This window comes from Chelonoidis abingdonii, chromosome 9, assembly GCF_003597395.2.
Source record: "Chelonoidis abingdonii isolate Lonesome George chromosome 9, CheloAbing_2.0, whole genome shotgun sequence".
Taxonomy (NCBI): domain Eukaryota; kingdom Metazoa; phylum Chordata; order Testudines; family Testudinidae; genus Chelonoidis; species Chelonoidis abingdonii.
The window spans coordinates 32,616,210-32,641,287 of record NC_133777.1 but is presented as its reverse complement, the minus strand read 5'-3'; the positions used below and the strand labels follow the sequence as shown (position 1 = coordinate 32,641,287).

The following is a 25,078-nucleotide window of genomic DNA, read 5'->3' as shown; positions in this document are numbered from 1 at the left end:
CCCCTTCCCACAACCCACAGCACCAAAATGGGGCGAGGTGCTCTGTGGGATAGCTGCCCACAATGCACCACTCCCAACGGCGCTGCAACTGCTGCAAATGTGGCCACACTTTAGCTCTGGTAGCTGTGAGTGTGGCCACACTGCAGCGCTGTTCCTACACAGCTGTACGACCACAGCTGTACGACCACAGCTGTAACTCCCAGCGCTGCACATTTCCAAGTGTAGCCAAGCCCTTAGAGTGAAGGCAAGGAACTAATGCCCTGTCTACACTGGCAAGGTTCTGTGCAGTAAAGCAGCTTTCTGTGCTGTAAATCCTGAAGTGTACACACAGCCAAGCTACTTAGTGCGCAGAAACTGTGCAGTTGTGCTTTAAAAAACCACCTCAATGAGAGGTGTACAGCTTTCTGCGCCAGGGCTACAGCGCTGTGGTGCCAGTGTAGACACTGTGGTGATTACAGCGCTGCGATTGCCCTCTGGGAGGTGTCCCACAATGCCTGTTCTCACCTCTCGTCATCGGTTTGAACTCTACTGCCCTGTCCTCAGGTGACCAACCGTCATTCCCACCCCATAAATTCCTTTGGAAATTTGAAAGTCCCCTTCCTGTTTGCTGGTGATGTGTGCAGTGGTCTCAGCACATCTTTAAAGGTGGTCATGCCTGCTCCACGCACCAGGCGATCCCCTGCTTGGAGAAATGCCAAGCTGCTGAACCTCATCAGCATTTGGGGAGAGGAGGCTGTCCAGTCCCAGTTGCGCTCCAGAGGTAGGAATTATGATACGGACAGATTTCACGATGCAAGACAGAAAGGGGCCATGACTGGGACACATTGCAATGCCGTGTCAAACTGAAGAAGCTGTGGGCTGCCTACCAGAAGGCATGGGAGGCAAACCGCTGTTCCAGTGCTGCGCCCACGAGCTTCTGGTTCTACAAAGAGCTGGACACGATACTCGGTGACCCCACTTCCACTGTGAAGACTAGTGTGGATATTTTGGTGGCTTGTATAACAATCAAGCATGGTCCAAGCCAGAAGGAGGAAATCTTGGATGAGGATGTGGAGGAGAGGGGGACCCAGAGGCAGAGGATGACTCGGAAGCCAGAGATGCATGCAGCCAGGAGCGGTTTTCTACTCTGGAGGAGGCTAGCCAGTCACAGCTGTCAGAGACTGGCGAAGCACAGACAGGATGGGAGGCCCTGGTAAGTGGATCTGATTTTGGGAATTGCTGAAGTGAGTTGTTGAGGGCAGGAGGATTGCAGAAAGCAGGCTTGTCTCCTACCTCATGCCTAGTCTGAGCAGCAGAACAGGTTGTTGATTAACTCCCTCTCTTCACGGGAATCTCCCTCAGAGATCTGCAGGAAATTCTCGTGGAGATACTGGGCAATCCATTGCTGCAAGTTCTTCGGTAGAGCTGCTTTGTTTCTTGCCCCATTAACGGTAACTTTCCTGCGCCACTGTGCCATTGGGAGGTCGGGGACATTGCTGCACACAGATGAGCTGCATAGGGGCCAGGTCGGAAGCCAAAGGCTTGGAGAAGACCCTCCATTGATTCCCTGCTCACCCTCAGCAGCGAGCTATCTTCCATAATGATCACATCCTATGGAAAGGATAGGGACAGGAATGATTATCTGCGCCCTCCCCCCCCTCCCTCCCGCAGTGCCGGCTCTCCCCAAGAGCCATGTGTCCAATGTACAGCAGGGTCTGGGAAGAGTGATTTACCCTGCCCTTGTGGCTACTCACCATTCTGGGGGGCTTGTGTCTCATGTATGCTTGCCTTGGGTCAGCCAGTTAGTGACAGGCGTGGGAGTCCAGGCTATGTTTTAAATCGTTGAATCAGTGTTGCAAACAATGCTGCTTCTGTAAAATGTTGCATTTAAACTTCACAGAGATGACCTTGGGAGCCCAGCCTCCCTCTTTGTTATCGGCGGCTGAACGGCTGCACAGAATTAGAAAGTGACCAAGAAGAACTACGGACGACTTTCTGCATGATGTTATTATGCACTCTGCTGAGAAACAGGAATTGAAGGAGTGGTGGGACAGCGAGAAGAGGGACCAAAAGGAGAATATGGCATTCCAGAATGAAGTCAGGGAGCAGCTCTTAAATATTATGGAGCACCGGACACCCTGCAGGTGATACTAGCTCTTCAAACTGAGCAGCTCCGCACCCGCCCTCCCCAGTAGCCACTGTTGCAAAACTCTTTCCCATGAGCCCCCAGACACTACCAACACACTCTTATCAACCTCCTGGCTCCAGTCTATACCTGCAGCATTCCACTCCTCCCTCCTCACAGTCCAGCACTGTGGACTCCCAGTACCCACTGCGCTCAACACCCATCCCTCTGCAGTTTGGCCCTGCTGACATACAGTACCTGCTGCACTGTACTCCAAAGGAGAAGGTTGGATATGATCCCTGGACATACACAAATCTTTAGCCGTTCCAGGACCCCTCCTTCCCTTTTCCCATACCTCTCCCTCCTGATTTTTTTTTGACTCTCTCCTCCGGTTGTTGTCTTTCAATAAAAGAATTGTGTTGGTTTGAAAGCAATCTTTATTCTCTTAATTGAAAGCAAAAAGAGCATTGCAAAGCAACATAAAATTACGTTAAATCCCCTTATTGCATCATGTACACCAATCACCTCCTAGCATTACAAGCACTGCTCTCCTGAGCATAGCAACAAATATTAGTGGCTTTCAACTTTAAATTGCTGCCTCAAGGCATCCCTGATTCTTATGGCCCCACACTGTGCCCCTCTAATAGCCCTGGTCTCTGGCTGTTCAAACTCAGCATCCAGGTGCTGAGCCTCTGTGGTCTAGTCCTGAGTGAAGCTTTCACCCTTCCCTTCACAAATGTTATAGAGTGTACAGCATACAGCTATAAGCATAGGAATATTGTCAGTGGCCAGCTCCAGCTTCCCACAGAGGCAGCACCAGTGGGCTTTTAAATGGCCAAAAGCACATTCAACAGTCATTCTGCACTTGCTCAGCATGTTGTTGAATCGTTCCTTGCTGCTGTCAAGTTGTCCCGTGTATGGCTTCGTAAGCCACAGCATTAAGGGGTAGGCAGGGTCTCCCAGGATCACAATGGGCATTTTTACTTCCCCTATGGTGATCTTATAGTCCAGGAAGAAAGTCCCTGCTTGCAGCTTCCTGAACAGGCCAGTGTTCTGAAAGATGCGTGTGTCATGCACCTTTCCAGACCAGCCTGAGTTATTGTCTGTGAAAACGCCCACGGTGGTCCACAAGCACCCGGAGAACCATTGAGAAATACCCCTTGCGATTAATGTACTCGGTGGCTAGGTGGTCTGGTGCCAGAATGTGCGTGCCATCTATCGCCCCTCCACAGTTGGCGAAGCCCATTTGTGCAAAGCCATCTACAATGTCACGCACATTTGCTCAGAGTCATGGTATTTCGGAGCAGGATGTGATTAATGGCCTTGCACACTTCCATCTACACAAGTCCAGCCATCGACTTTCTCACTTCAAACTGGTTAGCAACGGATTGGTAGCAGTTTGGAGTATCCAGCTTCCACAGTGTGATCATCACACGCTTCTCCAGCGGCAGGGAGGCTCTCGTTCTTGTGTCCTTGCGCCGCAGGGCTGGGGTGAGCTCATCATGAATGTGTCTTTCCTAATCTGAAAGTTCTACAGCCGTTGCTCATCATCCCAGATGTGCATGATGATGTGATCCCACCACTCAGTGCTTGTTTCATGAACCCAAAAGCGGCATTCCAGTGTGGTCAGCACCTCTGTGAATGCCACAAGCAATCTCATGTCATAGCTACTACATGTGGCGAGGTCAGTGTCACACTCCTCTTGCCTTTGTAGTTTAAGGAATAACTCCACTGCCATTCTTGATGTGTTAGAGCAAGCAGTATACTGGTCAACAGTTCGGGGTTCATTACTGCAGCCCAAAGAGGCAGAGCATGCAGTACACAAACGGTTGAAAGATGATGCCAAATGCAAATGGAAACACAGGGATTTCTGAGATGCAAAGCAATGCATCATAGATCATTAGGACAGGACCCAGGATGCCCCATGACCCTCTCCACCTTCCCACAACTTTTGGTGGCAGAAGAGAAAGAGGTACTCTGTGGGACAGCTGCCCAGAGTGCACCTCTCCGAATACCACTGCAAGTGTTGGAAGTGTAAGCATGCTATTGCACAGGCAGTTGACAGCGTGAACACACAACAATGGTTTCCCTTCAGCACTCTCTGAGTGACGCGGTAACTGCCAGTGCTGTAACTTTGCCAGTGTAGATGTGCCCAAAGTTAAAATACAGCCAAGCCCTCTGAGCCAAGATTACATTCAGAAAAGGGGGACATTTGAAGGCGTAGGTGAAAAGAAGGGGTCAAAACCGGGAGAAGGACTAGCAATGGTATAGAGAAGTTCCCATTCTACCTGTGGTACTTATGTGGCCCCATCACCATAGTATGTGAGTGCCTCACAAGGCCTGACCCATTTCTTCTCACAGCCCCTCGGTGAGGTAAAGCAACACTGTTATCCCTTTTGTACAGATAGGGCACTGAGGCACAGAGATACTAAAGGCCAGATTTTCAAAGGTATTTAGGCACCTAATGGGATTTCAAAAGCACCCAGAAGAATAGGTGCATCTTTGGGTGCCTAAAAACTTTTGAAACTCTGTCCCTAAGGCACTGGCCTGAGGTCATACAGAAAGTCCATGATAGGGTGACCAGATAGCAAATGTGAAAAATCAGGGCAGGGGTTGGGGGGGTAATAGGCACTTCTATAAGAAAAAGCCCTGAATATCAGGACTGTCCCTATAAAATCAGGACATCTGGTCACCCTAGTCCATGGGGGGAGGGGTGGAGAATAGAACCCAGGTCTTTCGGGGCTAGCTCCCCATCCAGCAGACCAGCCTATCTTTCTGCTGCATGCTGCAAAAAAAAGAGGACTCTGATAGATGGGAGCAAAACCAAGGCGGCCAGTTTGCTGAGACTCCAGCAAACCCTCCCAAGAGGTTGGGATGGATGTCATGGTTGACAGCATGGAAAGCAGCACAGAGGTTAGGAAAGGTGGAGAATGAGAGTCAGATTTATTTAACACGTGCATAGTCGTCTAGCCAAGTGATGGCATCTTCAGTGGCGTGATGCAGTTCTTCTAGGCCACTACTGAACCTAGTCAGCAGGCATTCATCGACAATGTGTGTCATCGTCTGTGTTGCACCACAGCTGCCCAGAGGGCTGTCACAAAGATTCCAACGATACTGGTTGGCTGCACAGAGACCTTGCCTGGACCAGAACCTGTTCAACAGGGACCATGAGTCAGATGAGAGGAGATCACTTAATTCCCAAAGGGTGGCAAGTTCTGCCCCATGCTGGGTTGTAGAGCAATGGCTGCTGTGCAATTTTACATTTTAACTGAAAACTATTTTGTTATTTTTTGTTCTCAGTCTGAGAAGAGGAAGGAATCAGAAAGTGTCGTATAAGTATCAGATATATTTATGCCTCAAATTCTTAGGGTTTCAGCTCTATCCAAGCCAATATCAGAACAAGGAACAGAAACTGCATTCACAGAGTCCATGAAGTAGAAGATTATTGTCATGATTTGTATTATTCACTGAGCATCGTCTGTGGTGCTCAGCACTGTTCAAAATATGCCAAAAAATGTAGTCGCTGAGTCAATGTGTACAAAATGTGTAGCCCTGCATAAGATGGCTCAGATATTTAAGTATGAAGTGTATAGTTATTAAGTACATGTTAATATTATGAGGGGAGACACTGAGGGCAATAGAAGTTTTACCTGATTAAGGACAAGAAGATTTGACTCTCCAGCTTTCTTTCTAGAAGAAGAGCTGTCCAGAGCTCCTGGGCCTGTTTATTTTCCTTTTCTGTGCGCAGTGGCCCTGATATACCTCAGAAGTCTGGTTTTTTCCCCTCAACTTTAAAATACAGAATTTTCTTGGTGTTTGGTTTTAAATATTCTCCTGTGAGAACCGCAACTCAATCACTGTAGTGATGTGTTTAAGACTCTTCTGGAAAGTAACTAGTCTTTAAACAAATGTAAAAGCAGTGTTGCCAACTCTCATGATTTTGTCATGAGTCTCACGATAATTGTTTTCCTTAAAGCCCCAGCTCCTGGATTCAAGTGGATATGTGATGATTTTAGCCTTCATTCTTAAAGAAAAATGAAGTTTCTAGCCCTCGTGGCTGGGGAGAAAGCTTCAAAATGTGTACCTTTAAAGCTTAAAAAGCAGAAGGCAAAGTGATGATTTTAAAGCCAATCTTATGATTTTTGGTGAACCTGATTCATGATTTTTGAACATTTGGGATTGGAAATACTGTGAAAGTGACTTGAAAGTGTCAGTTTCACTCCTGTTTAAGGTTAGTTTCTAGTCTATTATTTGTAGTGAGGTAACACACCCAGAGTCCCAAACAGGTGCAGTATAAACTCATGGGGCCATGCCCTACTAGGATGTTTCCAAAGTTAAAGGATCTATTCCAAGCTTGACGAACTGTAAAAGAGTGATAGAAAGTAATCTAGATTTTTCTACAATTGTTTCAATTGTTCTATTCAAGAGTTAGTAAAAAAGAATATACTTTAACATTTTAAACCTAACCAGTGTCCCTTAAATGATTTGACACAAGATGTGAGAACATGTTAGTTCTAGAATTGAGTGGGTCTAATATTTATTTAATCCTCTTTTTCAAATATAGGAATTAGACACAGTGCTCCTGTATAATGTGTAAGTTATTATCTGCAAAAAACCTAGAGTTTTCAGATGCCTAACACAGTTAAAGTTACCCCCCGGTACCACAATCTGAAATGGCACCTCTGAGCCAGAGCCAGAAATGTTCAGGCCAGGAGGGGCAATGGCTTAACCTTTGCCTGTTTCTGCTAACCTAAGGTCTTTCAGATTCTTTATGCCAGGTGACTAATACATTGTTACCTTGTTTTGAAAAGGCTGCCTGTTGTTGTTGCAGATACTCACTCACTGAGAGCACTGCACCCCGAAGAATTACAGTAAAAGTCTCCCATGGAAGTCTGGCTTGGCTGGATTCACTGCAGGGAGCCACAGAGAGAGGAATCACTCAGTTCTGGAGTCTTGGAGCCTCTGTGGAGTTGTGTGTACCCTTGAGGTTCAGCACATTAAAGGGGTCACTCCCAAGGGACTGGTAACAGACAGGCGCATAGACCACGCCCTGTGGATCTGGGATACCTTAGAAAGCCCTGTTGACGTTAGAGGGCTCCTGCACAAGTATAAGTGTGTGGATCTGGTTGACGGAGCTGGGCCTAACTGATTATAGAGAAGGGAAACTAACTGTACACAAAGTGCTGTGAAATCCATTAACAAACTGAATAAAAATAGAGAAGCTTTTTCTAACTTCTTTCAGCCATCATTGTCTTGGGTGTGCAGCTACATAATTTTCATACAGAAATGTGATTTTCAAGTTTGACAGCGTCCCCTTCACATTGCATGGGTAGAATCCTGGCCCTATTGAAGTTAGTGGCAAAACTCCTATTGACTTCACTGAGGCCAGGATTTCATCATGTGTCTTGAATATAGAAAACATTGAATGATTAGAATATTTTATATTCAAGGCTCCATTTCAGTGAGTGAGACTTTTTTTTTTAACACATGGTCTTAATACTGTGTTAATTGCTTCTAAGCCTTTGGATAATTAAAAAAAAGACAATATTCTGCTAAAAATCTTCTTGGGTTAATGTTAGCGGTAGGTAGCTTACCTGCAGTAGGATTTTTCCAGCTTTTTCTGTCCCCCTAGTGATTTGTATCATTTAATGTTCTTTTCACTGTCCCCTTTTTAAGAGGCTGTTGTTCAGAGAGAAGCATAGGTGCCAGAAGTGGTTGCACTGCTTAATTGTACTTTGTGATCTGACTATATTGATAAGCAATGGGATTTCTATCCCGAGTGTGTCATAGATATTAACACTCTGTATCAAAAGCTGCTGCTTGATACCTCTAAAGGGAACTCGCGTGAACCATTACATGAAAGGATGGCGTGCTTGGTAAGCAGAAACCACAGTAAGGAATTTGCTTTACTGGGATAGGCTACAGTTGTAAACACTCTCCTCCCTCAGCCTGCTTGAGCTGTTTTTCAACCTCTCTCTGTTGACTTGGGATCTTACTCGCTCTCAGCCATTCAGACTCCATGATGCACAGAGTGACACATCAGGTGAGGTAGCCTCATGAGTGTCATCATCAAAAAGCTATTTCAGAACCTGGCAGAAAAAGCAGCCTTTCAGAAACTGAGTGGGCCAAATTCTGCCATCAGTTACCTGTAACAGGACAGAGGGCAAACTTTGCAGAAGGTATCTCCTATCAGGTATTAATTACAATCTTAATCTTAAATTGAGTTGTCTCTATTCTTTCATTCCTAAATACAGCAGAAAGCTGCGAAGTACTTAGTGTACAAAGAAAAATATAAAGAGTGAGTTGCCAGTTTCTTGTTTCTGTGATTGCTCTGAGATTGCAAAATGGACATGTCTGAATAAAGAGACGTAGCCAAGCGCCAGCTGTTCATTAAATATTTGAAACATGTTAGCATTTTAATCAGTCTTCCTGAATTAAACCAAAACATTGGAAATAAGCCAATCCTATTTAAGGTGACCTGCAAAATGGGAATAACATTGGTGCCGTGCCCTCTTTTGCTTCCTTGTAGAGGACCCAGAAGGCTCTGAAATACTTCTTTAAAAATCTGGTATTTTTTTTAACATTAAAAATGTAGATCCTGTCTAGTTTTGGGAGACTCTCTCTGATGGTGGGAGAGCTAGTAAAATTAGGACATCTCAACAGTCAAGTGATTGACAGTTGAGCAAGTGAGAGGTGAAGGGGATTTAGTCAGACTGTCTAAAACTCTTTGTTTCTTGTTTTGTCTTTGTTTTAAACTATTTAATTTTGTCTAATTGACATTTTGGAGAAAAGAAGCCTTTGTTAAAAATTCAGGGTCCACCATACATCCCTTGAGACACCCAGAAAGTCCTCCAGTAAAACCCGGGACAGCAGGGTTTGCATTCCTAATGTTTCTAGAGTAGAAGAACCATCATGGAGGGAAAAAACAAAACAGGCCCAACAATAGCAGCCCAAACAAACAAACACAACTTTTAAAAAAAATCTGTCCAAAACCTCTCAAGCTCCTTTGGACATCACAAAGTTAAGGAAAGAAAGGGAAAAAAAAGACACAAGCCTAATTTAAAAAAAATCTTTAGCAGGTCACCGCGTGCAGCTAAGAAATTATATATAAAGTTCAGTCCTATATAAAAAGTGACTAGTTACAAACTAATTAACTAGGCAATTACAGGGATGGTCTAGCATGAGAAATGATGTGATTTGCAGAGAGAGGATCCAGTTCACAGACATCATGATGGTTACAATGTTGCTTATCCCGCAAAAGTAACAGGAAATCTGTGCAAGGGACTGGAAGTAGACTCTACAGAATAGTGTCTACATAGCCTTGTATTTAAAAACAAAACCAAAAAAACCCACCCTCAAACAAGTGTAGTGCAACTGTACATTAATTTCTGGGTGGTCCCTGGAGATCTTTACCAATAGGCCTGGTTACCACTTATCACTGTTAGAATGATGATGTTAGTTCAGTGAGTCTGCTGAGTTAAAAAGAAAAGGCATTTCGTTCTGCATGGCAGGCCTAGCGAGGAGGGATCACTTATTTTTATTATAAAAGCAGCAGAGCATCCTGTGGCACTTTATAGACTTACAGACGTTTTGGAGCGTGAGCTTTTGTGGGTGAAAACCCACTTCGTCGGATGCATATTTATTATGTAGACTAGAACGTCTTGGTCTGTTCTGTAGGGCATGTGTGGGATGCACTGTGTGAAGTTGTATGCAGTGTTGTATGCCGTGTCAGTCCCAGAATTTAGAGACACAAGACAATGATAAAAGCCCACATCACTTTGGTAGGTGAACACTTTTTCACAGAGGTCAGACCTAGAATGATCACTATCCCATTTCCTTATCCTCAAAGGAAGGTCTGCACAACAATTCAAAGAAAGCCTGGGAGCTTAAATACATAACTGTTGCTAGTCAAACTAAAAATGATGGTCTAATAGAGGACACTGGATTTATGGCTTGTTGCCGAACAATCTGTTAAGCACTAACAGGCCCCATCCCCCCAGTGTGGTATTAAACAAATTTGATTGCCCCAGGCCCTCAAAAAAATTGCCGCCCCCCCCCCCCCCCAGCTTCACCTCTGCTCCCCTGAAGCAAGGGAGTTGTGGCAGGCTCAGGGATGGCAGCAGGTGAGCGTTGGAGGTGAGCTGGGGCAGGGAGTGGTTCCCTGCGGCCACTCCCTCCCAAGAGTCGCTCCCCGCGCCCGCCGGCCCCAGCTCACCTTTGCTCCGCCTCCTCCAATCACATCGCTACTCTCTTCTCCCTCTCTCCCAGCGCTTTTGTGCAGTGAGCCTGAGAGGGAAGGGGGAAGAAGGGGAATTGCGGCATGCTCGGGGATCGCAGCGGTGGAGCGGAGGTGAGCTGGGGCGGGGAGCGGTTCTCGGTCCCCCCCGGGTTACTCCCTGCGCCTGCAAGCCCCAGCTCACCTCTGTTCTGCCTCCTCCAAGCGCACCGCTACTCGCTTCTCCCTCCCTCCCAGTGCTTTTGTGCGGCAAGCCTGGGAGGGAGGTGGAAGGAGGGAAGCAGGGCACGCCTGGGGGAGGAAGCGGGCTGGGGATTTGGGGAAGGGGCAGCATTGAGGAGGGGTCATGAGTAAATTTGCCGCCCCTGCAAATTTGCCTCCCTAGGCCTAGGCCTTGTTGGCCTAAGTGATAATACGCCACTGCCTCCTCCTCATCTCTCTTCCATTCCCCTCTATGACTGGAGGGGAATTAATGGGCCATGTTACCTTCAAAGATCTCTTTTAATATGGGTAGCTACTCATGCTAGACAGTCTGTTCCACCGTGTATTTAGCTATGACGCTCTGAGTACCTTTCCCAGGCCTGAAGAAAGGCTCCATGTAAACTGTAAAGCTTGTTTCTGTCACCAACAGAAGTTGGTCCAATAAAAGGTATTACCTCACCCACCTTGTCTCACTATTTGAAATTGTCATGTTGTGTATGCCAGCGTGCAGAGGAAGTGGAATGGAAAAGAAATAGCAAGGTGTAGCATACAGACTGTCAAGAGCAGGAGAAGACAAGAGTGTGGGGAATACTTCCAGGGCAGTGGGCCTCACTGGTCATGTAGAGCTGGTGTAAGGACTCTGTGTTGGTCTTCCTCTTACTCCCAGGTTAGGAAGTGTTTTGGGGACAGACCCAGGGTAGTAGAAGGGAGGGAGAGGTCATGATCTCTGCTTCCTATCCTGAGGCTGCTTTGTCTTTCACTGGTGGCCAGGCTGGACACCAATTGCCCCAGAAAATGGGGAGCACACATGCATCTTAAAGCCATCTTTGCCGTTTCGCAAGTTCTTGCTTTGCAACTCCAAGTTAGAGTATGAATTCTGAAATGGAATGTAACAAACCATTAGAGCACATTTCAGACTCACTGTTCAAAACAGACAAAAGCAAACTTGAGGCTGGAAAGCTATTCTGACAGGTTCTGTGTTTGGTATGAGACTTTGTCTTTGGTCTCATATACAAAGAGATTTGAAGGTGTTAGTCCCTTTCCAGAGACCAATATTCAGTTGAAACAATCCATACAAAGAGTCCTGGATAGAGTGTATCAAGAATTAGGGCTAGTGTCAGCATGGATCAACTACATTTGGATGGAGATTCCACCTAGGTAACCCATTCCAGTGCTTCACCACCCTCCAAGTGAAATAGCTTTTCTAGACCTCTCCCGCTGCAACCTGAGACCATTGCTCTTTCTTCTGTCATCTGCCACCACTGAGAACAGCTGAGCTCCATCCTCTTTGGAATCCCTTTTCAGGTAATTGAAGGCTGCTATCAAATCCCCCCCTCACTCTTCTCTTCTGCAGACTAAATAACCCCAGTTCCTTCAGCTTCTTCTCGTAAGACATGTGCCTCAGCCCCCTAATCATTTTCGTTGCCCTCTGCTGGACTCTGTAGAGTCTGTCCACATCCTTTCTGTAGTGGGGGGCCCAAAACTGGATGCAATACTCCAGATGTTGCCTCACTAGTGCCGAATATTGGGGAATAATCACTTCCCTCGATCTGCTGGCAATGCTCCTACTAATACAGCCCAATATGCCATTAGCCTTCTTGGCAACAAGGGCACACTGCTGACTCATATCCAGCTTCTCATCCACTAATCCCCAGGTCCTTTTTCTGCAGAACTGCTGCTTAGCCAGTCGGTCCCCAGCCTGTAGCAGTGCATGGGATTCTTCCATCCTAAGTGCAGGACTCTGCACTTGTCCTTGTTGAACCTCATCAGATTTTTTTTGGCCCAATCCTCCAATTTGTCTAGGTCACTCTGGACCCTATCCCTACCCTCCAGCGTATCTACCTCTCTCCCCCAGCTTAGTGTCATCTGCAAACTTGCTGAGGGTGCAATCCATCCCATCATCCAGATCATTAATGAAGATGTTGAACAAAACCGGCCCCAGGACTGACCCCTGGGCACTCTGCTTGATACGGCTGCCAACTAGACATCGAGCCATTGATCACTACCCTGTTGAGCTGACGATCTATCCAGTTTTCTATCCACCTTATAGTCCATTCATCCAATCCATACATTTTTAACTTGCTGGCAAGAATACTGTGGGAGACTGTATCAAAAGCTTTGCTAAAGTCAAGATATACCATGTCCACTGCTTTCCCCATATCCACAGAGCCATTTATCTCATCATAGAAGGCAATCAGGTTGGTCAGGCATGACTTATCCTTGGTGAACCCATGTTGACTGTTCCTGATCACCTTCCTCTCCTCCAGGTGCTTCAAAATGGATTCCTTGAGGACCTGCTCCACGATTTTTCCAGGGACTGAGGTGAGGCTGTTTCCTGGATTCTCCATCTTCGCTTTTTTAAAGATGGGCACTATGTTTGCCTTTTTCAAATCGTCTGGGACCTCCCCCGATCACCACAAGTTTTCAAAGATAATGGCCAATGGCTCTGCAATCACGTCAGCCAACTCCCTCAGCACCCTCTGCATTGTATCTAGCCTGACCTTGTGCATGTTCAGTTTTTCTAAATAGTCCTTAACCTGTTCTTTCACCATTAAGGGCTGCTCACCTCCTCCCGTACTGTGCTGTCCAGTGCAGTAGTCTGGGAGCTCATCTTTTCAGTGAAGACCAAGGCAAAAAAAGCATTTGAGTACTTCAGCTTTTTCCACATCATCTGACACTAGGTTGCCTCCCCCATTCAGTAAGGGTCCCCACTTTCCCTGACCTCCTTCTTGTTGCTAACATACCTGTAGAAACCCTTTTTGTTACCCTTCACATCCCTTGCCAACTGCAACTCCAATTGTGCTTTGGCCTTCCTGATTACACCCCTGCATGAGCTAGCAATATTTTCATATTCCTCCCTAGACATCTGTCCAAGTTTCCACTTCTTGTAAGCTTCCTTTTTGTGTTTAAGCTCACCAAAGATATCTGTGTTAAGCCAAGCTGGTCACCTGCCATATTTGCTATTTTTTCTGCACATCGGGATGGTTTGTTCCTGTGCTCTCAATAAAGCTTCTTTAAAATACAGCCAGCTCTCCTGGACTCCTTTCCCCCGCATATTAGCCTCCCAGGGGATCCTGCCCATCACTTCCGTGAGTGAGCCAAAGTCTGTTTTTCTGAATTCCAGAGCCCATATTCTGCTACTCTCCTTCCTTTCTTTTGTTAGGAGCTTGAACTTGACCATCTCATGATCTCTGGTGCCCAGGTTGCCACCCACTTCTACTTCCCCTACCAATTCTTCCCTGTTTGTGAGCAGCAGGTCAAGAGGAGAACAGCCCCTACCTAATTGATTCCTCCATCACTTGCACCACGGAAGTTGTCCCCAACACTTTCCAAAAACTTCCTGGATTGTCTGTATTGCTCTCCCAATAGATGTCAGAGAACCAGGGCCTGTGATCTGGAAACTTCTGTTAGTTGTCTGAAGAAAGCCTTGTCTATGTCATCCTTCTGGTCTGGTGATCTATAGCAGACACCTACCACAACATCACCCCTGTTGCTCTTGCCTCTAAACTTAACCCAAAGACAGGGGTGAAAGTGAGCCAGTACGGGCCAGTACTCCATATCGGTAAGAACCCGCACTGGCCTATACCCAGCCCACATTAAAGTGCTGCAGCGGCAGCGCTTTAATATCCGTGTCCCTTTTGTCTTCCCTATTGGGGCCCTGCCAGTAGGGTCTATTCCAGCAGGGCCACCGACAGGGGGGTGGGAAGGGGCAGCAATGTTAAAGTGCTGCCATGGCAGTGCTTTAAGGATGGTCCTTTGCCACGGCGGCGCTATAATGTTGCTGCACCCCACCTCCGCCCCTGTTGGGGCTGTCGATGGGTGTGTGTGTGTGTGTGTGCACAGCAACGTTAAAACGCTGTTGCGGCAAAGGACCATTGTCCCTGCTCCTTTTTCCTCCCTTGTTGGCAGCCCTGACGGGCGAGGGAGGGGGCAAAGGGAGCAGCTGCCCTGGGGCCGGCAATTTAAAAGGGTCTGGAGCTCCGGGCCTTTTAAATCAACACGGGAGCCCCGGACGGCGCAGGCCAAAGACTGACTGGGGGATGCTGATCCGGCCCCATGAACTTGTGCTCATGCAGTTTTTCTAAATAGTCCCGAACCACTTCTTTCTCCACAGAAGACTGGTCACCTTCTCCCCATACTGTGCTGCCCAGTGCAGCACTCTGGTAGCTGACCTTGTTTGTGAAGACAGAGGCAAAAAAGCATTGAGTACATTAGCTTTTTCTACATCCTCTGTCACTAGGTTGCCTACCTCATTCAGTAAGGGGCCCACACTTTCCTTGACTTTCTTCTTGTTGCTAACACACCTGAAGAAACCCTTCTTGTTACTCTTGACATCTCTTGCTAGCTGCAACTCCAAGTGTGATTTGGCCTTCGTGATTTCACTCCTGCATGCCTGAGCAATATTTTTTATCTCTCCCTGGTCATTTGTCCTCTTCCACTTCTTGAAAGCTTCTTGTTTGCGTTTTAAGATCAGCAAGGATTTCAACTGTTAGCCATCTGGTCGCTCTGCCATATTTCTATTCTTTCTGGCAATCAGGGTTTTGTTCGCGCACCTTCAGTAAGGGCTTCTTAATCCGAGCTCTTTGGTCCTTTCCCTATGTTATTTTCCCAGGGGTCCTGCATAGCTCCTTGGAGTCAAAGTCTTCTTTTCTGAGTCCAGTTTCTGCTGCTCTTCTTTTTCCCTGTGTTCAGGAATCCTGATAAACCATCTCATGGTCCTGCCTCCTGGTTCCAACCTTTTGCGTATCCCCTACTATCTCTTCTCTGTTTTGTGAGAGTTTAGGTCAGAAGAGCTCTGCCGCTAGTTGGTTTCTCCAGCCTTGGGACAGGAAATTGTCCCCTACATTTCCAAAATTTCCTGGCTTGTTGTGCACCGCTGTATTACTCTTCACATTGAAACCGGGCTTGCATCTTAGTAACTTTCTGCTAGTTGTTGGAGAAAGCCATCCACCTATTCCCTGGTCTGGTGGTCTTAGCGTACCATCCCGAACATCAACCTTGTTGTCACTTCTAAATTATTCCAGAGCTTTCAGGTTTTTCTTGCAGTTTCTCCGGGCTTGAGCGTTTCTGCTCTCTTACATACAATGCAACTCCCCCACCTTTTCTGCCCTGCCTACCCTTCCTGAACAGTTTATACCCATCCATGTCCTCTTTACCTGGTTGAAGTACTCTAATCTGCAGTACTGACTCTAAAAATTTAACCTCCTGTTTTTGTTACATTCTTTCTCTCTTTCCCATTTTTATTGGGGACAGAAAGGGAGGCAAAATGGGAAACGGTGCACTGTGTATTTGTTTCTCATGCTGGTCTCCTTCTTTGTTTCTTTGCCTGTACAGAAGTTTATAGAGTTTGAAGATGCACTGGAACAAGAGAAGAAAGACCTGCAAATCCAGGTTGAGCATCTTGAATTTCAGACCCGGCAGCTGGAGCTGAAGGCTAAAAACTATGCAGACCAGAGTAAGTACAGTAATGCAATCAACATGCTTGTATGGTTTGGCTTCCTTGGAAGCTAGGGTATTGCTCTGAAGTTTCTTTGTTTAATGCATCTTATTCAAAGCCTGGAAGTTTGACATTCCTAACTCCAGTGCCAACTTTTGAGGGGCCTAAGGGGAGAAATATGTTCAACATTTAAGTTGATAGTAGCTTTATTGTTTTCATTGCACTGAGCATTATACGAAAATATGGCCAATTGCAGCCTTTGGGGACATTACGGAGCTTCAAGAACTGTCTCATGCCTGTTCTGTAAATCAGTTATCTTATGGGGAGGGATAGCTCTGTGGTTTGTGCACTGGCCTGCTAAACCCAGGGTTGTAAGTTCAATCCTTAAGGGGGGCATTTAGGTATCTGGGGCAAAAATCTTTCTGGGGATTGGTCCTGCTTTGAGCAGGGGGTTGGACTAGATGACCTCCTGAGGTCCCTTCCAACCATAGCATTCTATGATTCTGCTGTCTACAGCAGCCCTTGTAATCCCACAGCTTCATACTGGAGCAAGTACTACTTGTTTTAAACAAATTTGTATATTACACGAAGTACTATTGGATGAGAAGTGGTAGATCTGTGGAGTGCATTTGGCAGTAGTTTGGGGGGTTCCTGTGTTATTTTGCTGAGTTTATTTAGAACTACCTAGACTTTAGTCCTAAATCACCCCTTGTATAACTTGTCTGAAGTCACTCAAGTTACACGAAGGATTTATTTAGCCCTTTGGGACCACAATTTCAATTTCTGTAATTTACACACGCTCACTACATCTTTCAGATTATACCATTTTATAAAATATCAGGCAAATCCCTGTTAAAATGCAAAGAATTGTGTGTGGAATATTTCAGGTATGAGCCAAACCTAACTTGTAATACATTTCCTAGATGTTGTGTGTGGCAGTGAATTTCTTTTTCCCAATAAACAGGACATTTAAAACCCTTCTTTGCTATCAAACATTTTATTGCATTAGACAGGACTTCTGATGCCACGATCTTAGATCATATTATTGAAAAGGGAGTATAGAGGAGCATGTGCCGAATATACATCCTATTTTGTTTTGGAGGCAGGAATATGGACCTCTCTTTGTCAACTGTAATTGCATCTACGTGGTAGAAAGTCCAAAGGAGCTTTACATGCAAATCCCAGTTTGCAGTTAACAACAATCGAGTTGGAGCTTTCAGTTAGTTTCTGCTGTAAATACTTTCTGGCTGGATCAACTTTTAAAAAACACAGCAACTCTTTTTCTCCAATAACACATAGTGGGCCCCAAACTACATGTGATGTTATTCACTAATCAGCTCTGGCCCTTTGTAGTTGGACACAGCCAACTGTAATGTGTTTAATATAGAGCATACCATTTATTTCCCTCGTCCCTGAATGGGTTCTCCGTGCCTTTTCTCATGCACCAAATATCCCACCTCATTTTTTGTTTTTGTTCTCCTTTCCCTAATGTGTGCAGTTGTGGTGGGCTGGACAAGGCTTCCTCCAAAATTCAGCAGTAAAATCCAATAAAACTGCTCTTCAGGTAGTCAGAGGAGTCATAATAGAGCTGCGTGATCCTTGCCAATGGGGGCTGAGCCTTCGGAAGTTTTGGATTCTCTAGCAGCTCACATACAAAGGGTAGAGCTAAAGCCTAACTTGGATCGGCATTTGTGTTGGCTCATTTGTCTGTTGGTAGGTACTGGGCTGGGCCCTGACAGACCCGCCTCTAAAATTAGCATTGCATCACTTTGTACGTTCACCTTAAGGACATTTTGATACCCGTGAAATGAGTTTGTGAGTTATACCACGTGCCACACATACATTACTGTGTTTCTCATTTTTTAATAGTAATTAACTCATTTTTACCTATTTTCTGTAATATAAGATACTTCCTTGAGAATTATCTGGTGTTCCTTTTGGAGTCTAACATATATGCTCTCTGATGGGTGGAATACTTCCTTTTATAGTTTCAAGGCTGGAGGAACGTGAATCAGAAATGAAGAAAGAGTACAATGCCCTGCACCAACGCCACACAGAGGTAGGTTATCATCTCAAAGTAAATATCATTCTCTTTGTCTACATGTAGGTCTACAAACATACTTTAGAAAAGACTATTTGAATGATTAAAAATAAGAGGTGTCTGTAGCTGGTAAGTCCCCCGCCCAGAGGTGAAATGCTCTGTTATCCTATTTCCTCTAAGCCTCAAGAGGCTACCACTGCTGTCTAGTTTCCAAGAAGCTTTTTTCATTGTTTTTCTGCATATGTTTTGTCACAGACCTTCTGCCATTGTACTGGGCTTGAGGTTTGGTATCTATTTGGTCCCACTCGTTTTCATATTAGACCCAGACTTAAGGCTCATTCATTATGTCATTGGCCTTAAAGAATAGCAATGACAGATATAATTATAAAAAAAAAAAGAGCGAAATGAGTTCTGGAGGAAGATCAAGCAGAAGAGGAACCTGAGTCTCCTTTTCACTTCTGTTTGCCTCATGGGTTTTTCCCTCTTCACAGATGATCCAGACCTACGTGGAACACATTGAGCGGTCCAAGATGCAGCAGGTTGGGGGAAATAGTCAAACTGAGGGCGGTCTACCTGGGAGGAGGTAGGGTCATATCCTTCCACTGCAATATATGCCATTCAGGGGCTTATGGACTGTGTGCATATGTGTGTGAGAGAAGAACCAAAACAAGTTTCCCTCCCTGCTAGATCACTGGGAATGGACTGTAGTTGAACCTTGCTATTTTGTTCTAGGCAAGTCTTCAGTGTAGGCACAAAAATACATGTACATATTCTGTTTATTTGCAATCCTACTTCTTGCATGGGCATTTTAAAAATTACCCTTTTATATTTAGATGACAAGTGTAAAAATATGCACACAGGGAGGTCCACAGAAAAAAGAGCCATGGAGAACATGAGAAACATGCCTTCCCAGTTCAGGAGTACATTGTCACAATCTGATTTCCTCTGTTTCTTACCCCCAACCAAAAAAAAAAAAAGATTTTGGTAAAAAGACCATCCCATATGGACTTTTTTTGCCCAAGGTTTTGGTGAACCCAAGATAGTGAGTTGTTTTTGTTCATCTTCCCACATCGAAAGCAATGAGAGTTAGAAGCCAGCAGTTTGGAATCATTGGTCCTTATTCTCTTCTCACACTAGTTTTAAAGTAGTATAATTACACTGACTTTAATGCAATAATTCATGATTTATACCAGTTAGAGGAGCATCAAATGGGTTCTCTGTACTGATCTTACGCTCCAGTAATACTGCCTTAGGGGTGGGGAATGAAAAAATTGAGTTCCTGAAGAATATGATTTAGTGAAGTAATAGATTACCCAGTACTGCTTGAGGGACATAACCCAAATCCACTCAAGTTGATCACAAACTATCCAGTAACTTGGTGAGGAGAAAAGTGTTCTCTTTGTGATTTTACACTGTCAGACTATTTTTTATTAATCATTATATGCCAACAATATACTTAGCATTGTAAAGACATTCCCCAAAGAGTTTATAACCTAAATGGTAGACTGTGGATAGAGAGGACAGGAAAGAAGGCATGGAGATATTGGGAGTGAGAGAAGGAAACTACAGAGAAAGCAGAGCTGGCATTGTTGTCAAAGCAAAGAAGGTGAAGTGGACAAGAAATAATGGGCAAGCAGGAATCTGTGAGACAATTTAATAGGGGAGTAATGTAGTCTGATAGGGATGATGAAGGATGAGGAGAACAAAGAGGTTAATGTGGAGACAGAGAGGTGGAAAATGTTCTGGAATTATGGATAGGGGTCCCTTTTGGATATTTTAGAGCCTTGTAATTTTATGTACAGGCACAGCGAGTGGCAGTGAGTCTCCGACCCTGGGTCAACAGACTTAGGCTTGTGCTAATGTGCTAAAAATTGCTGTATAGACTGCAGATCAGGCTCTGAAATCCACTCCCTTTCTAGGCTTCAGAGCCCAAACTCCAGCCTGAGCCACAATGTCTATACAGCTATTTTTAGCACAGTAGTGCAAGTCTGTTAACCTGGGCTCAAGTATCAGAGGGGTAGCCGTATTAGTCTGGATCTTGTAAAAGCAGCAGAGAATCCTGTGGCACCTTATAGACTAACAGACGTTTTGGAGCATGAGCTTTCGTGGGTGAATACCCACTTTGTTGGATGAATGTAGTGGAAATTTCCAGGGCAGGTATATATATGCAAGCAAGAAGCAAGCTAGAGATAACGAGGTTAGTTCGATCAGGGAGGATGAGGCTCTGTTCTAGCAGTTGAGGTGAGAAAACCAAGGGAGGAGAAACTGGTTTTGTAGTTGGCAAGCCATTCATAACCCTAACCTAGGCACAGAGGCTTGCTGCTGTGGGCTGTGCAGATATACCCATTGATGCCAGAGTGCTAGTTGGCTAGAAATGCCTGTTGTAGATTGTTGTGCATTGTGCTAAGTGGGAGAAAAATCCCAGCTCCCAGTGTAAGGGATTTAAACACCCTCTATCTGTTATGGCTTCCTTTACTAATTTAAAACTGGCAGTCTAAGTACAGCCGAAGTGTCGACTGCACTTTGTAAATGAGAGCGAGAGACCCTGTGAAGGAGGCATGGTGTGGAGAGCAGCTGAGAGTAGCTCAGGGCATCTGTCAGGATCTTCTGTAAATATGGCAGGACTCTTGCCAGGTCCCCTGCAGCTTTGACATTCTTTTTCTACCTAACAAGTTGTTTTCTGCCAAAACTGCATGGCACAAGTGGAAGGCAAGAAACGTTCCAATGCTGTTAAGGAATGCTCTGTGTGGCACCTAGCACCAGCTCCCAGTTCTATGCTGATGGCATGACAGTGCGTGCTGGGATTGGATATGTATTGTTAATATGGATTTGTTCTAGCAAATGCAATTGGTAGTACAGCACCATTACAGTGCACAGAATATACAGCACAACCCCAATGCAGGAAGGAAGTGAGGATGCTGAAAGAAAATGGATACAGTTAATAACAAGAAAACAATGACTTGAAACTGTTCCAGGGCTGGACAAATCCTTTTCAATCCTACTGTAATTTCCTTCCTGCCTGCAAGAGGTGAAATGTGCTACAGGAAGGAGAATATCCATGCTGACATGCACTTATATCATTCTGCTATTTATATTTCCTGGATTTGCAGCTGGTGGAGTTATGAGTCTGTTTGCAACCGTGATGCAGCATGGTCTAAGGTGTGTCATGACTGCAACCTTCCATCTTATTTAGCTCCTACGAAGGGCAGCTCAAGCCTAAATGAATTTTCATAGTCCTGAGGGTTTAATTATGTGGAAGGGGCAAAGAGATCAGCGTTAGAGTTTTCCCCTCTTCTTCAGGCTTTCAGCTCTTGAGGCAGACTGACTCCTACAGCATGCACATGCTGTCTCCCACAGCCTCTCTCAGCTTTGGCTTACATTTCTGGCTCATCTCTTCCAGACAGTAGGGAATTAGGCTGAGTGATTTCTGAACCAGTTCCTCTTTTGGATTTTGGACTGAAATCCCAAGGATTCAAGGTCTACCTTTCAAACATATTTTAATCTTCTGTGGCAAGGGTTGGCAACCTCTGGCACGCGGCTCGCCAGGCAGACCAAGCCAGTTTGTTTACCTGCCGCATCAGCAGGTTCAGTGGACCGTGGCTCCCACTGGCTGCGATTCGCCGTCCCAGGCCAATGGGGATGGCGGGAAGTGCCATGGGCCGAGGGATGTGCTGGCCGCAGCTTCCTGTCACCTGGCCCACCAGAGGTTGCTGACCTCTATTTTATGGATATGATCTTCCAGTATGAAACATTTATATTCGAAAGAACAATCAGTGCCAGTTTCCCACTCTAGCTTGAGGCAGAACATATGATACAGATTACATCCTTTCAAAATAATGTCTTGTTACAATTTAATTTACCTCACTTAATAGCTGCAGCCACTCCTGCTGTATTGGCTAGGATTTGACTGCAGGAATAATTTGTAGCTAGAAGACCCTGGCACTTTAGGGAAAGATCTGTCCCCCATGCTGGATTATTTAGTATGATTTTTATATTCTAATTTGTAAGGCTACCAAAGGTGCTTATATAGCATATACATATACAAAGAGAAGCCACAATTATTTCTAAGTGGATGGGGATGTTTTACCCTTTATTTGGTGGGAGTCAGTTTCTCCTTCTGGATGAAATATCTGATACGGTATATCTGCTATAGAGGAATTACAAGAGGCCACAGAGCATTTTAAATAGATTAGTTGATGTAAGGGTCACTTGTAGGTTACACTTTCTACAGAAACTGTAAATTACCCTTGTGGCAGTAGAATAGGAATGAATGATCTCAGAAGATCGTGTTTTGTGCTACCTGCCAATCCTCCTGGCTATTCTCTTAACCCTTGCATAGTTTGAATGCAGCATCCAAGTGGATAATCTCAAATTGTATCTGCTTCACCTGAAAAACCTGGAGCTAGAGTAGCATGACAGATGCAGTAGGGAGATGAAACAGGTAGGATGGATGGACTTAAAATACAAGATAAAATGTAAATAATCTTTTAAAAAATAATCTTTCCTTTTTAAAGGAAGTTGTCACTGCAACTCTTGGCAGATTTTATTCCCTAGAGTCATGGAGACAGAGGGCTATTCCCAACTCTCAACAAACTTTGTAATGCCCATTCAAGCACTCATTGGAAATCTGCAAGTATTGTACTTTTAAACAGCCGGATTCCAAATCCTTTGAAGTTAATGGAAAGACTCTTATTGACTGCAGTGTGCTTTGGAACAGGACCCTAATAAGTCTTCAACTCACTGTGGAGTTAAAGAACCAATAGCTCATAGACACTCCTGGGAGTGGAGGAGCAGATGCCCCTGTTTAAAACTCTTCTTTACATTAGTCTGTTTTTCTCTCTCTTTTATTTCCTGACCCATGAGAACTGGGAAAGCTTTGCAGTATACTTTCATAGCCCAATCACATCCTTGTGTCATCAGCGTTAGTGCTAGGAATTAGATGCCTTTGGCTTAATTCCTTTCTCACTTATGCCAAAGTAAACAGGAGAAACTCCATAGAAGTCAGTGCATTGTGAAGTGTAAAACCACTGTATGTGACAGCAGAATCAGGCCTTCTGTATTCTGACTGGTGGTTCCTGCCATTGGGATCTGCCAAAATTAGATAGGAAGTGATGTGAACATGGCTGCATGATGCAGGTTGAATTAATTCTGCTCACATTTCCCCTTTCCAAAGTCCAAGAAACATTAGCTAAATGTGGCTTTGTGCTGTTACTGGGGAAAGGATGCATGATAGAAAGTATCAAGAATTGTGATAACTTGTCAGTTCACTGGGGAGGGACAAAACTGTCAGCATGAATTTCCTGCTCTGTACTGCACAAGTAGCAATCTGAGTGCCTCTGAGTGCTGGTGTGTTGCTAGCCTCCTGGGAGGAGAAAAAAGAGACCCATCATATGTCTGTGACCTGTGGCTCCTTCTGAGTTTGTATAAATCATTAATTGAAAGAGGGCTTTTTCCTTCATTCCAAGCTTTGCATTGTGCCCTTGTGTGTGTGGCACTCTAGTACACGTTCATGTTAGCATATGTATTTATGTTGGGTGTGTTCTGCGTCATTGAACGGATGAGTATAAACAAGCACATATATTTTGTGTGCTTTGTTGCTGTGGTGTGTATTTGTGGGAACCATAAGTGTACACCTCTCACTGCATTCTTGGGTGTTTGTATGAGCTCATCTGTGTGCTTTGGTGGATGGGTGGGTGCTGTGATGGGTTCCCCCAAAGGATCCCACCTGGAATTTGGGGTACCACTGGAGCCTCCTGCCCCACCACCATGGGCTCACTCTCACACTGTACTGCTGTGACAAGATGCAAAGCCCTCCAGCCTACACTTTCACCAGCACACAAATAGGTAGGGACACACCCAGCTGCAGTTACATGCAGGCTCTCTGACCAGCCCCTGCGTAGGTAGGCTACAGTTAATACTCCTTAGGGCATTCTGTGCAAAAAAATAAAAATTCTGCACACAACATTTTTAAATTCTGCCAGTTTTATTTGTCAGTAAATAAATGCAGAGGCTTCAGCAGTGGGAAGCACAGGCCACTGGCTGCACAAAGGTGGGAGATCACCCTGCAGCCCCCTGCTCCCAGGACATGGACTCAGCAGTGAGGCTGCACCTGACGCTGACAGAGCACAAAGCCTGAGCCTGCCCCAGAAACATCCTGGACCCTGCCCCTCTGCACCAGGTATTCCAGGTGTGGGGCAGGCAGGCTCAACCAGGCAAGGATCCAAGTGTGGAGGGGCTCAGTGTGGGGGGATCCAGATGTGGGGTGAGAGGATTCTGTGTGGGGCAATCTGGGTGCAGGCAGCTCAGTGGGGGGTCGAGGTGTGTGTAGAGATCTGGATGTACAGAGGCTTACTGGGGAGCGGGTTCCAGGTGCAAGGGCAATGGGATTCTGCAGGGGCTTCCAGGTGAAGGTGGTTGTGGCTCAGTGGTGTGGGTGTGGCGGTCTCAGCAGAGGGGTCTGGGTGCAGGCGGAGTGGGGCTTGGTGGGGTGGGGGTCTAGGTGCAGCTAGTTGGGAGTCAGTGGCATAGGGGTCTGGATGTGGAGCTCAGAGTGGGACACATCGGGTGGGGGGTTGAGTGCAGGGAGCTCAATGGAGGGTGTTCTGGGGGCAGGGGTGGGGGGTCCAGAGGCAGGGAGTCTGGGTGCAGGGGGCTCCAGAAGCAGAGGTTGAGGTTCATTGGGGTGGGGTTCGGGTATGGAGGGCTAGAGGGGTTCTGGGTGTACGGGATGAGACTTGATGGAGGTGTCTGGTACAGGAGATCCAGATGCACAGGGGCTGGGCGGATGGGGGAGCAGCTCCCCATACGGGGACACCTCCCTCGCAAATGCGAAGTGATGGGGGCAGGAAGCAGGGGACGATGTTGAGCTTCCTGCAGCTGGGGGAGGTATCAGGAGCTGGATTTCACACAGCCCCAGATACTCCTTGCAGGGGAAAAGGAAGTCCCATCCTCTCCTGCCTCCAGCCCAGCCAGGATTAGTAGCTGATCCCAGCTCAGGGTAGGAGCCACTTGCTGGGGTGTCCCGAGCACTGAAGTGATTTACCTCTCTGCAGGCTACTC

At 45.8% G+C, this 25,078-nt stretch overlaps 1 protein-coding gene across 25 annotated transcripts in view; it reads left to right on the top strand.

Moving 5' to 3' along the window:
- MAPK8IP3 (mitogen-activated protein kinase 8 interacting protein 3) overlaps positions 1-25,078 on the top strand; it is a 167,700-nt gene that overhangs the window by 37,523 nt on the left and 105,099 nt on the right. For all 25 annotated transcript variants that reach the window (XM_075069343.1, XM_075069338.1, XM_075069344.1 and 22 more), the window contains exons 2-4: positions 15,876-15,996; positions 17,967-18,037; positions 18,511-18,602. In XM_075069343.1, coding sequence (XP_074925444.1) covers positions 15,876-15,996; positions 17,967-18,037; positions 18,511-18,602 — 284 coding nt within the window. The remainder of the gene's footprint in view (positions 1-15,875; positions 15,997-17,966; positions 18,038-18,510; positions 18,603-25,078) is intronic.